The sequence below is a fragment of the Acipenser ruthenus genome, chromosome 3 (assembly GCF_902713425.1).
Source record: "Acipenser ruthenus chromosome 3, fAciRut3.2 maternal haplotype, whole genome shotgun sequence".
Lineage (NCBI taxonomy): Eukaryota > Metazoa > Chordata > Actinopteri > Acipenseriformes > Acipenseridae > Acipenser > Acipenser ruthenus.
Window position 1 is genome coordinate 71,674,533 of NC_081191.1, and position 14,929 is coordinate 71,689,461.

The following is a 14,929-nucleotide window of genomic DNA, read 5'->3' on the forward strand; positions in this document are numbered from 1 at the left end:
TGTTGGACTGGTGATCGTGTAGGTGTTTTAAAGTGTGTGTTTGTTGTTATTATTTTGGGACTGAACCCCATGGTTTTGACTGGCTGTACACATTGTTGTGTATAGTCAGTAATATTATTTAAAAGCAATTAATAAAGCATTGTTTTCACCATTGAACTGTTGTTGGACTGTTGTTAATAAGCACTGCATCACCTCTACACCTGTGCACTACAGACCACTTTGCCACAAAGACCTACAGTTTTTAAGCATTGAAAAGGTTGCTATTAATGGCCTAACAGGAAAATACATGATGTACTTAAAGTATAACTATTTTTCTTTAATTTAATAAAGCTAAATATGTCACATTACCTATGTGGTGACTCTCTATTCCCTTGAAAAAAAAAACTCAAGCATAAATAAACAAACATAACAAATATGTTCATTTTCTATTAATAGCCTTCTTGTGTGTCCTGAAATACTGTGATTTATATACTGGTATATGCTTGTGAAGTATGAGAGGAAAACATTGATTGGCTGTGCTAACAATCCCTTCAAGCTCACATTTTAAGGCCCCTTTCTTTTTGTCCCATAATTCCTGCACCTGAGTAATTCATATTCTTCCAATACCTTTAGGGTATAAAATAAGGGTTAAAGAGAGGGTCACAGGCAACTTAGACTTGGCAGCCATGCATTTATAGATTTACACTTTTTATAAAAACATCTCGGGAATTCTCACTTTGGGAATTCACTTGCAAGGGCAATTATCTAATGGGCACTAAATACCGATTGAAACAAGACTGTAAATGCATTTCTTTTTAAGTGCATGTTCTAAACTGAACCCCCCCTCACCTGACCCCTTCCAACCGTCTGTTGTACTCAAGACTTAAGTCTGATTTGTCATTGATTAGACTTTTTGTTTTATAGCTGTTTTGTCTAATGCTCAGCTCATGCAGTTCATAATTTATTAATATCCTAGTGTGTATCCATTGCTGGTACCCTAGTGTCAGCTCTGTGTTTAAAATTAAATCTTCGCGCCTGTGCAGCATATCAACACCAAGGCTTGTGTCTGTGTCAGTATTTTCCAGTGACTACCCACACACGTAACACATCTATTGCTGTATTTGCTCACTAACTATTGTCCTTTGTCAACCACAGGGTCTACTTCAAAAAATTCTCCTAATTGTGAATTGAGGTGGTTTTAGAGAAAACTGTGTGCAATAATTTCTGCCCTCTCTATAACGTGAGTTAGTAAATGGAAGTTCTTAGACACAAGCACAGTTGCACAGGGAATCTGCATACCTGCACACGCCTAATGGACATTTATCAAACCACCTCACTTCAGAAATTCAGCAGACCCTGTGGTAAAAAAGTTTTTTTGCTGGAAAAGAATATAAGAAAATTAATTCCATAAATGTAGGTTCTGTAAAGTAGCATTAGACCTATAAATGGCAATTCTGTACAATCGTATAGAATGGAAGTGAGATTAAATAATCAAGGGATACATTAAATTACTGAATTGTGATGTAAAAAGAATATTTTAGTTTAAAATGCATTTGGCCATTCACTATTTATACTTAATGAAACGGAATGCAGTACTGTTTGTTAGACATTGACAAATGTACTGTATTGTCTACAGACAGATCTCAGTGCCCGGGGTGGTTTGGTTCTCAACAAACAATGGTTTGCAAAATCCCTTTATAATTTTAAAACAGTAAAATACAGTTTCATCACTCACTACTAATAGCCCTTTAGTAGTCTGCATGTAGCAGTTTCAAAGTTAGTAATGGTACACATTCTCAAATTCATATCACAAGGAAAAACCTTTCCTGCAGAGTTTTAGCCTCAGCAAAGATGTGAAGAAAAAAAATAAATGCTACTCTGCTGAGTTATCTGTTTAAATCCAGCAACAGCAGGTTCATGGATCTTCCTAAGCTTCCTAAAAGATCATGGTTTTGCAATGAGAGACAAGTGGTTATTTTGTCTTCTTTCAAGTGTCTCTTTTATAATCAATTTCATATTATTTTATAAGCTTCAAGTTAGCACCCTTAACATCTTTGATTTAAAAGTACTGTTGTCGATGTACATTTGCATGCTTGTTAAAAGTATTTTAAATAATAATTTAAAAAAAGAAAGAAAAAAACTGCAGGCACTTCAGCTATTTCTTAAAAACATTTTAACAATTTTCTGGATTACCATGGGAAACACCAAACACTATCACTATAATGACAATTATGACTATATATATATACACACACATACATATACACACACATACTATATATATATATATATATATATATATATATATATATATATTTTAGCTCAAAGAATACAATATATATATATATATAAATATATATATATATTGTATGGTTACCATTGTTTGGAATTCCAGTACATCCCAACCTTAAGATAAAGCATGCCTATAACTTGCACCATAATTCTGAAGCAATAAAAAGTATAGAGGGAATGGAAATGTATAACTAGAGCAAACACAAGAGAAGAACTACATAGATACGGTTCAAATACAATGTGATGGGACACAAAAGGAGATCTGTAAAACCGCCATTTCCTGTGCTGCACCTGTTGTATCCCAGGTATAATGCTCTATCACTTAGTACCTTAATGATCAACATGACCAATAAAACAAACCAAAGTAAAAACAAAACAAAAAAACACACTTACCTGGTTTCTTTTAGTCCCTCTTTCTGTATGACTTCTAAGATTTGCTTTGCAGTCATCTGAGTATTGGGATGTTTTTCTAGTGCCTACAAAAAAGAATACAAAATAAAAATAAAAAACACACACACAGAAAGACAAACTGGAATTTACAGCTGTTACAGTGGCTTAGGGCTTTAAAATACTGTACACATGCCTCACTCAGTTATAATTCCACAGGGGCTCATTTTCCCATTTCATTGGCCAGAAGTCTGCATTCAGCTGAGGGCCAAATTACATTAAAAAGAGCGGTGATGAAGCATCATGTTGACATTTTTGGGGCGGTTGGCCTCACGAATTCATCAACCCCAGTCGTGGCGGGCTGCAGAGTCTATAATAACTGCTGTTTAACACTCCAGAGTTGAATCTGTGTTTTCAATGCAAGATGAGAGGCCTGACATCTGATGTCTGACCCTGCTTCAGAAGGTCTCTTATTCAGCCCTGCTTTCAATGGCAGATTGTAAAGCACATTATTAGAAAGAGCAACTGAATGACTTCTGGCCACATTGCACATTTATTTTCACATTCTACACAGTGGGAAGTAGACAGTTTGCCGGTTTTATTGCTTATGTTATTTTGACTGCACACGCTGGATTTTCTAGGACAGCACAGAATAAAAAGGTTCCATCATTGCTGGGATAAAACAGGTGTTGGTCGTGAAATAGAGCAGAAACCTTCCTGGTGTGCAGTTATTATTTTACAACCTTGAGTCTTCACTCCCACTCCCCCTCTTTCTTATTGATAATTTGACCTCAAAGAAACCTTCCCAACCAATGTCACATTATATTCAGCTTTGTTATATTAAACTTTCTGGATGACTTTTATCCCTTTGTGACTTTTATTAATTTTGTAATAGATTTGTTAGGTCACACATTAAAAGAATTATTGCAGGGCATCTATAAGCATCAATGACTATGTTTACAACATGAATAGTAGCACCATTATTAAAAAAAAAACAACAAAAAAAAAAACTTCACCCTGTCTTTTTTTTTCATGGAGTTAAGTGTCATTTTATGATAAAATAAAGAGGGGCTATGCTAATATTCCGGATGTCATGCATCATAAGAACCGGACTACGAATTAAACATGCATTGATTTAAAAAGGGTGTTTACAACGACTTTGTAAGATTTTTAAATGTTAATACGGAAACGTTCCAATTTTACTTAACTAATCGTGGCCACCCGGGTTTACAATTGATGTAGGTTTATCGTTCAACTTGTCATCCTTGATTTTTTTCTCTATCTCAGATGATGGTTAAATGTAATTATTGTAATTATTTGTTAAATGTTTCCTTTAAGATTCCCTCCTAGCACAAAAGAGATTTGTTAATGCGCTGTGCAAAAGTTGTGCCAATATGTTACGCTAAGACTAATTCCATTGTTTATTTGTTGAATTTTGTACTATTAATATGTGTGAAGAGGTTATCACTCTTCACTTAGCAATGCGACCCAATAGCTTTACTGTAATATGAATTTCAAGTTTAAACTAAATATGTAAAAGAAACACAATTCTTAACTCCAAACCAATGAAGTTTTCAAAAAGGCTATAATGACTAGAATTATTATAAGAGAAGTACATCTGTGTTAAAATACTTTCATAAAAATGTATATTATAAGATTAACCTGTTTTGAGAATATTCAGAGAAGTCGTAGCGGTGTACTACTTTTTTCTTAAATTTTTGGCCCGTGCGTTTTAAAGTTGTGTGATAAAAAAAATACAAAATGTTAACACGAGATTTGCAAGGGGATTATAGGAGATAGGGAAGTGTATTTCAGTCTCAGGTCTCAGTAAGATGATGATTCTTCAATTGCCCCTGGTTGACGTATTTTTACCCATGGAACGATGTTAATCGAACCAAATTGGCAATCCCTCCAGAAAAGTACATTACGAAGGCGGTAAAGAATGTTCTATTATGGGTGCCAAATATCATTGTAAATGTCATTCAACCATATAAAAATCACAATAAACATCAACACCAGCCACGGCAAATTCAGCATTCAAAATAGTGGTAAATAAACAAGAACAATTTTATTCTTGTTCACATAGAAGTCATCCCAAGTTTGCTTAAAAGAAAGACTTTATATTCTTTTTTCTTTTTTTTTTTTAAATAAATTTAGAGTGACCAATTATTATTTTTATTTATTTTTCCCCAATTTAATGTCCAATTATGTTTTTTATCCTCACCACAGCGAGTCCCACACACAGCACAGGCCGTGTGAGCATCCTCCGATCTCACAAGCCTAAAGCCAGAATCGCTTTTATGCCGAGCAATCCAGAGCAGAGGTGGGCAGGCTACCGATCCCAGAGAACAGAGATCAGCCCTGCTTCTTCTCCACTCAGAATGTGCTCTGTGTCTGGCAGTAGGGTTCACTGTTGCACAATGAGGAGAAGCAATCCCTGCCGGTTTCCCATCCCCCACCCTGGGAGCGCCAGAGCCAATGTGACGCCCCCTTCGGTCCCCAGCAAAGTTCAGCCTCTTTGCACAGCCCAGACGCAAACTGGCGCCGTCCAAGCTGTGTGACTCATCCTTCGCTCCAAGTGGCAGCGCTTTAATTGGATGAGCCAGGACCCCAAATTTTATATTCTAATGCCAACGTCAAAAGTGAAAGAATTCATCGAGCTAAAACTAAAAAAAAAAGTTTTTTTGGTGTGACAAAACTTTATGAAAACAAGAATATACAACAGACTGAAATATATAATGTTAACAGCTAAAATATGTACATGATGTAAGAGGAGGTTTACAAACATAAAAAATTGCAGAGCAATCAGTCATGTTTTTGATACAATAAATAAAACTGGAAAACAGTAATAAATTTGTAACTACAGCTGAGTCTAAGAAATGTATATTGAGAGCTCAAAGTGCTAACATTAAATGAAACTTCAACAGTAAAACTGTACTTCTCTCTCTCTCACTGTCATGCACTTTATTATTAAATGTACATGCACATTATTATTATTACAGTCTTTTTATCTTTTACCACTGAGCCTAGTGCTGCTGATCAGAGAGGATGCCTTCTCACTGTATATTAACATTCTGTACAGTAGACTATTGATCATAGTCTCACAGGACAGATATAGGCCTATGAGTTATTTTTCCCCTGAAGATGTGCCGCCTTATCCCTGCAGGGGGATGCATACTGTTTTCACAATAACGGCATATAACTGAGGCACAATGTCACATTTACATTTTTAAATACATCTTGATGCCCCTTACCCAAGTGAGACTGAACTTGATAAAGTAATTCTTTAGCTCAGAGTATTGGAGCATTTATTGGAGTTGTCCATTAATATGTGTGTTATGTTCTGTGGATACACGTATACCTCTAATTCTGTAGTTGCAGCATAGCAAGCCATTTTTTACATAACTGTCATTTTTTATTATATGCTTTAAGATTTTTAACCTCTGCAAATAAGTTGTGGACTCAGTGTAGAGAGGTCAAAATCTTGCTACTGTAGCAACGCAACATACAGTAGTGTGCATATTTATTAAAACATCTCAAGATTTGCCATTTATATCCTTTGAAATCCTCTGGGTGTGAGCATTTCAATTTTCAGTCAGTAATCAGTGATATAGAAACAGCAGGCAATTATGTGTGAATTTGTGCTTTAATTAGGCATTCTCTTACTATTTTAAATGAATGTCATGTGTGCCTATTAAAGTCATCAATTAAATTAGACCACTAATTTGCCTATTTTGACAATTTTCCAAGATTTTCAGTCAGTGTGGTTTGATTTCATCTGCACAACAAAGCTACACAACAGGAGCAATGGGGAGGTCTAATAAATGTGCACACTGCTGTATACAGTAATACCATATTGTTGGTTACCATGTTATCCAAAGTACAACAAAGAACATTTAAATACCACAGCAAGGTTTAAAATACAGTAACGTTTGTAATGTATTTTGGTGTAATCATAATTGTAGCAAATATTTTGTTTGGCAAAAGCAATGGGATTGTGTGTGTTTTGGAGCGGCTGACTTATCTGCTGTGTCTGTAGATGACAGACCATGGTCTTCAATAACCATGGTAATAGGAAACTGCAGAGCACTGCAGAAAAAAAAAATGCTTCAGTGCATGCATACCAAAGCAACCCACACATTTACTTCAGCTTTAAAGGGGCAGTTGTGTCTCTTCAGCAGCATTTACAGAAACAACTGTTCTCTTGTACAGTACTTTTATACAATGGATTTCTGTTTTCCTTGAAAAAGTGTAAATGTAAACCAAATGCGGTTATATTATATGTGTCTACAGACTATCCAAGGACTGTGGTTCTAAATGAAAATGTAGCTATTTTCTGCTAATAAAACAATAGATAATCAGCTCAAACTGAAAAGGACATCCTTAGTTCCTTCCTTCTAACTGCAATCTTCTATCTTTACAGTATATTTGACATCGGTGGCAGTTGGTAGCCTAACAAACTAGAGGGGCTGGGCTACTGTTGATCGAAAAGCTCCTTTTCGATCAACAGTACACCAAGTACATTAAGTCTGGCTTGGGTCATTGTGTGGTGCAGGAAAGTCTTTATACGTTTCAGTGTACTGAAACATCTCTCTGATTCTGCTTTTGTTACTGAGGAAGTAAGGGCGATCTCTGTCAGTTGAAAGGTTTCTGAAAACCGTTAGTTTTTCTTTGCATAGCATTGGGTAACACTTCACTGCCATGTGCAGTTGTTTATTGGGAAAATCCACATTAAATTGATGGAAGCGTTCTGAATTAATAAGATCAAATGACATCACACGATTTACTTTGTCGAAGCATTCTTTTGCCTGCAGAATCATAGTTACATGCTTCCTTCGCTACATCAGCATTGTTTGATGGAATTCTTTTCTTTGGTGGTTCAGTTTCGCTTGGGTTTTTAGCTTCTTCTGCAGGATGGTTTTCTTTCAACGTTTTCAGATTTAGCAAATTTGTCCAGAGTGTTCAATTACTACTCTAGTCGAATTTCGCCTTTATAAGATGTTGTAAAGAAAGTCCACGTGAAACAATCCACGTTGATAATCCTTCAGCCGTTCGGTCCCGAACTTTAAAAAAAACATGAAACCTCTCAACTACAGAGCCCTCTGTGATATACCTCAGCACAATCACTAGTTGAGTTGTACCTAACACATCTGTTGTTTTGTTGGCTTGTACCGACACGAAGCTTGCATTTGAAACTACCAACATACCCTTTTAGCCTTTAAAGACAAGCCGCCACTGTTTGAAATAGAATATTAAGGTTAATATGTTATTTGATTACTTGGCCTCATGGCTATCACATTAATATAGGCTTATTATCAGTAAAATAAAAAAGCTTAACAAGGGCGTGCAATTCGTATCGCCTAACGCCCGGGACAACAAGATTTGTGTGACGGACAACAAGTTTTGCCGTTATACTTTGCCCATCGAACAAGTAGTTTTTATATATTTATTTTTCCTATGTTCCTTCAGTTGCTAGAAAGACACTCCGGGTATATTTTAGAGAGCCACGCAAGTTTCTGAATTCTGAATTGTGGAAGTGTTTAAGTCCCACCCTTCGATATAGATAGATAGTGCACTGCGTTTATAAGAGTCAAATCCATCCCGGATTATTTGACTCTTATAAGCAGTTGATTCTTAAAAGCGGACCGATATGATTAGTTAGCAAAAGCGTGCCTCTGCAGTTTAAATACAGTATACAAATGTCAATAGTGCTCAATCACTATGTGTAAGCAACTTGTTATATGATCACGATTATGTTTACTCAAGGCTGCAGAATCCTATTTTACTATAGTATACTTGAAAAGCGATTGTCTTGTGAGGGTGCTTAGTTTAACTGTCATGTGGTGTTACATGCAATGGGCTTTAAATTAAAATGATATTGCAGTACAGTATTTTACTGTCAGGACCACAGCATTTAAGGAAATCTCAGTTTTTCACAAAGTGGAGATGCAAATCTACACAATCCACCTCCCTCTACATGCATATCACACAATAGCAGTGCTGTACTCAGTATGTATTCAATGAATGTGTATTCACTTTATTAAAACAAATTTTCACTAACAGAGAACACAAAAAATACATGCATCTTTCTTTTTCCTGCCATGTCGGCACACATAAGTTGCACAACTTGCTTTTTTTCTACTGTCGCTGCGGACCAGGGATTATACTGCACACGCTGTGTATGTGCCTAATCACGCGAGATGTGATCAAATTCAAATTAAAAAACAGCTTCATTGGTTGTACACGTCATTGCACTTGATGCAGTCAGTTTGCCCTGAAATGGGCTACTAATTTTTCCATTTTTGGGAATACCAAATTCTGTTTTTCAAATATGGCCAAATTCCATTTTTTCCCCCACTTTTTATCAACATATTAATAATTAAATATGGCATTTAAACATAAATATAATGTTGCTAGTTAAAATAAGTAAATAAATATTACCAAATTTTTTTCCAGTCAGACTCTTGTTACTGTAATAGTAAGTAAAGCACCTGAATACACTTCAACCTGTCATAATGTTTATAGACATCACTTGGCTCATTGCTGGCATTAAAATAAGCAGGAAAACCTAAGAATTATATTACAACAGTTCAGAAAACCAAATGTCCTGAACAGTTGTGAGAATCATATTTACAGTCTTCCACTAACTTTAGTTCAGTCTACAAATGAAGGTGTTTTGAAAAGACCTGTTTAGCTTATTGCTGGCATTACAATAACAATACAAAATATGAAACGGTTTAGTAAGAGTCCAGCAATGTCATGTGAGAGTAATATGAAACAATGATAAAGGCGTGTTGACTGACTTGTTGCTCTAAAACAGGTTCACTGCTATGTATTACCTGATTGTAATTTAAATAGCGCCCCTTTTAAATGTAAACACATAATTAATCCCCCCAATTGTTTCTTTGCTAATTCTGCCTTGTTATTTGCAAGATTTAACAAGAGGCGTGTCTCCAGACAGAATCTCTTTATGAAACCAACGGTGTGTAGTGTAGTGGCTACATCCCACAGAAAAGCAAATCAGTTTCCTTTAAGGAATGTATAGCTAGAAAATAGCTTTGAGCTCATTTCTTCATCGTCAGAAAATAACATTCAATTAAGAAACAGCCATGGTTTAACATTGCTAATTATAGCTTTATTAAAAGGCAGGTAGCATGGAGCGAAATAAAATAATTTATTTACTTATTTATTTGTCAGGGACACATACAATAATAACATAAGTGTGATTTACATAACACAAGATGCACTGTGTTTTCAATTTAGCCGATTGGCTAATTTCCATTGATAGCCCCTGGGCAGACATTGGTGACAACTATAAAATAATACCCCTACCACTCCTATTCCTACTCCTAAATTATTTAATTAATGCTAGAATTACAACCATAAATAACCAATATAATACATAGTACATTCCATAAATATGTCACACACACACATACAGAACAATGCAGCGCTTTGCCATTGTTGCCCTCTTACTTGCTTTTTTTTTTCTCTATGTGTTTATGACTGGCATTATGATTTTTAAGGGTATTAATTCATACATAATCACGCGAATTACAGCAAAACTTTAAGTACAGTATCCCACCATCCTCACATTGCATTTTATTTTCTTCATTGGTGCAGAAGCCGTGTTGAGTTTCAGCAGAGACATGTGATTGAAGTCACATGATGAATAAACTCAACTTGCAAAAACAATGAATGCACATGGTATGTCTTCTTCAATTACTATACACTTAAATGTGTATTTTCGACTATTCCAATTACATTTTTACCAGTTTCCAAACGCTTGATATTTCTGAAATGGGAAAAAAACCAAAAACTAAAACTGTCAAAGTATGAGTATTGTGATTTTTATTTATGTTTACCGGATTATGTATATTGTGCTTCACTGATTAGTATTAAATTATACGATGAACTGCAAAGTTCATGAGCAGCACCGAGCAGCAATCTCCATAGACTCGGCAGACGCCTGCTTCAGCCACCCTGTACCAGTAGATTCGATGGTGCTCGAGCAAGCTCTGCACTAATGTGACATGCACTTTTACAGATGGAAATCAGAGAATCAGCTGCAAGACAGACGTGAATATGCTTATGTTATTGCTTTGCAAGAATGCTCTCAGTGGTGCCAATTCAGCAAAAGCAAAAAGCAAATTTGAAACCTGATTACTTAGTGGTGCTCATTGGGTTTCATCAGAGGAAACACCTCATGTTGGGTTAATCTTATATACAGTATATTTACCACAAGAAGGTAAAACATGACTTCTTCACACATATTTAATGAACAAAGTACCGATACATCAACATGTCACAAGCGAATAATAAAACAATAACAAAACTCCAACACGACACCACACCAACACAAATATTTAACAAAATGAGTAAACTTGTGATTGAATGCCGTATCCTCAAGCAAAATCCACAGGCAACAATTTATGCAAGATCATAATAACGACAGTTATGAAGTAAAACATATACAGCTTTATCCCCATCAATCCTTGTGTTGTAATGTACTATATCCAGCACAAATGAGCTCCAACTTGACCGTGTGGCATCCACCACATATTAGTGTGATACAAATAAAAATATTACTAAACAGGAAAATGCTAAAATGAATGAATCTTTTTTTTTTGTCCCTTATATGGTGTTCTTCATTGCCTTGCCTGGAAGACGTAAGTAATGTAGAACCTGCCCCTTTACATTATCCTTTTGCAGGTCCTGTTGCAAGTCCTGCAGCCATGAGGACAACCGCCATTTTGTCGGTTCTCAGAATCCAACTTTTATTTAGGATATTTGTTTGTTTTGAGTGTTTCTTTTCATATCATTCATGTGGGACTATATACTACTGCTTCATTTATTTCTTCAAAAATTAGTCAAGAAGTCAAAATACAATATATCTTTATTGTTTGGATTTGTTTGCTGCGGTTTGGTGGACAACACTTGGAGAAATACAGGGGTTAACCATACCCCAACATCCTGCAAGAACTGCTTTCTTTATCGGGTGAGATAAAACCATTATTTCTTTTATTACGGTGGTTTGCTAAAATGTTTTAACTAATTGTTGTTCAATTGCCATCAGCATTAAATGGCTGAGTCTTTTATCTCCTATAATTGTCCTGATGTAGGTTTTCACTCTCTTTAAAACTGAGAAGAATCTTTCATTGGCAGATGTGGTGCCTGGCAAGGTAAGGGTGATTTTTTACCTTCAGAACTTCTGAATATGCCACAGGCAATGTCTGCAATTTTGTTAAGCAATGCGAGAGTGTCGCAGTCCTCTGCATTTGATAGTCCTAAATGTAAGTACGCTTTTGCCACACAGGTTTGAGATTTCAAAACAACCTCATTAATGTGAGTGCTGTACAGTTTCGAAAGTTCATCAATTTTGTCAACATCCATGAACTTCGGCGACTTGGTATCAAACACTTCCATTGATTGAAGAGGTTTTTCATTATACTTAAAGCGTCGACTGAACTCGGCAGTGAAGTGATCAATAACTGCATAGTAAGCCTGCATCATCTTATTGTGAATGCTGGTTGGCTCGTCATCGTTGTTTCGTTGTGCAGTATTGGAGTTGGTAAAATAGTCCACTAAGAGTTTTGATACTTTTTGGATTCTTGTTGGTCTGGATGTAGCTGTAGATGTAGATGTGGAAGTGCCCAGGTTGAAATTGATCGCAACACCAACACTTTCAACACAGAGTTTTGCTTTCGCCAATGTAGCTTCCCATTCTGACTCAGATCGTGCTTTATGCAGCTGATTGCCGGTAACTTTGATCAAGTCTGCTGTTCATTGCAACACAAGGCCGCTTTGCTGTAGTTGCTCGGAGAGTGCATTTGTTATACCCAGCACCTTTTCCAGCATGTGAAGGAAGTGAATGAAGGAGGCAGATTCTAACCTAGTTTTGAAACCAGTAACTTTGGTGGAGCTGTCGTTTTGCAGTGAGATAGTTGCTTGCAGTACAGCCAAAATAGCTTCATAATGGAAAATGATGTTGATTGCTCTGTACCAATACAGCCACCGTGTGTTAGCAGTTCTCTCTAGATGAAGGACAGTCTGCTTTAAGTGTTTCTGCGCCTGTATAAACAACTCATGTCTGGTGTTATTGTTTGCTATGAAGCTGCACAGTGACTGCACTACGCTGAAAAACTCAAAGATCTGACATATCTGGGCTCCCGAGTGGCGCATCCAGTAAAGGCGCTCCGCGCAGAGTGCAGGATGTGCCCTATAGCCTGGAGATCGCGAGTTCGAATCCAGGCTATGTCACAGCCGACCGTGATCGGGAGTTCCTAGGGGGCGGCACATAATTGGCTGAGCGCTGCCCGGGTAGGGAGGGCTTAGGTCGGCAGGGGAATCCACGGCTCACCGCGCATCAGCGACCCCTGTGGCCGATAGGGCTCCTGTGGTTCTGCAGTGGAGCTGCCAGATCTGTGTTGTCCTCCGGCACTATAGGTCTGGTGGCATCACAGTGGATCTGCAGTGCAAAAAATGACGGCTTGGCAGGAGCACGTTTTGGAGGACGCGTGTTCCAGCCGCCGTTTCCCGAGTGGGCGGGGGGGGTTGCGAGCAGTGAGCCAGGGATAAAGATAAATAATAATTGGGCATACTAAATTGGGGAGAAAACCGGGGTAAAAAATTGGCGACAACTAAATTTATATAAAAAAAATAATAATAATAAAAAAAAAGATCTGACATATCTGAAATGCTGTTGAAAAGCATCAGGTTCAGTCTATACACTCACACCACTGTCACACTGCCCTACACAAAACTGGGAATCAAGTCCCATACAGCAAAACTTCTTCATAAATAATTAGTTAGGGAATCAGCACTTAGGTTATGCATGTGGTATGTGCTATTTCTTTCACACAACCTTCATGAACATACCTAATTATTAAAGTGAGTTGCTCCTTCTTCGATAGATCCTTTGTCTCAACAACTAAAATTGCAAAGAATTGATGTCTGTTTACTGCGTTTTAAAATCATTCAGGTCTTCATTAGACAAAACTGAGCTTCAATGCAATGTACAGTACAGGTATGTAGTTAATAAGTTGTATTTCTATGTCTGGAATCTGTTCCAGGCGTCTAATAAATCAATGTAAATCAGTTATTGTTTAAACTCCAGTTTAGAACTGTGTTGTGAAATTCTTGCCGTGAGTCAAAGGTCACTGTGGGATCGTATTGTGCTTTGTTTTACAGAAACCAGCGGTAACACTGCGTTTAGAACAAAGCAGTCCGAGCAATGGAAGCTGAAAACATTTACATATGATTTTTCTTTTAGTTTTCAGTTTGTTTGTTCTCTTTTAAAAATGAAGGCTTCAAAATACTAAACGTAAAACAATACATCTTAAAGAAATGCCTTAATAACCCATGTAGCTACTGGTGTGTAGGTAAAATTGCCTTTTTTATTTTTTGGCCAACGTCGCTTAACTTTTACATATCAAGTTCCACATGTTTCATTATGGCCATAAACAAAGAGCTTAAACATCTCTTGGATATGTGATGACACACTTCCTTTGTTGCCAGTTTATGAGACACAAAACCCGACCAGATAGCTGCGCACAGCTGCTTGGGCGAGTAGTGGAAACACACTGTTTTGTTGCTGTGGGCAGCCATAGCCAGGAGCACCAGGCAGTGGAAATGGGGCTTGGAGGTTCTTTTCTTTGGTGATAAACTGGGGAGGAGGTATAAAAATGTAAGTAGGACATACAGACTGCCTCATTATACTCTTTAGCCTAGTCACTATTGGTTAAATAATTCCCTAGATGTGTAGCAATGTAATAACTGACACTCCAATAAATATTGTTTGTTGCAATTGTCATCACAACTGGATAAGCAGTATTCTATAAATATGTAGAAATGTAAATGTGCAAAACGTCTAAAGAACAAACAGAGAGAATATGACACTAAAAATAATTTGTGACAAGGAGGTCCTTACCAAGTTTTTCACAATTGCAAAAGCCATCTATCAATTGCAAAAGCAGGGGTTACTACTGTACTTTAATAACATGACAAACTGGACATAAATATTAAAATTTGCTTTAAAGTACAAAGTACTGTAGGGAGATTCTTCGGGAAAACCTAGTACTACTGTAATGATTATTGTTTTTTTTCAAAGTTATCACGGATTTCACTGTCCCTGTGACAATTCCTATTTTTGAAATAGTCAGCACTCACATATCTGACCCTCTGAAAGTTCAGTGACGGTTAAACAAGTGTGACACATATCTGATTATTTCACATTGGTTCGTTCCAACCCTTGTCCGGTTTTTCAGGGAAA

General features: G+C 36.8%; 1 protein-coding gene across 1 annotated transcript in view; it reads right to left on the reverse strand.

Moving 5' to 3' along the window:
• LOC117394785 (putative Polycomb group protein ASXL3) overlaps window positions 1–14,929 on the reverse strand; it is a 75,088-nt gene that overhangs the window by 48,386 nt on the left and 11,773 nt on the right. Inside the window, exon 2 of the mRNA XM_033993352.3 lies at window positions 2,665–2,747. Within this exon, the coding sequence (XP_033849243.3) occupies window positions 2,665–2,747 (83 nt within the window). The remainder of the gene's footprint in view (window positions 1–2,664; window positions 2,748–14,929) is intronic.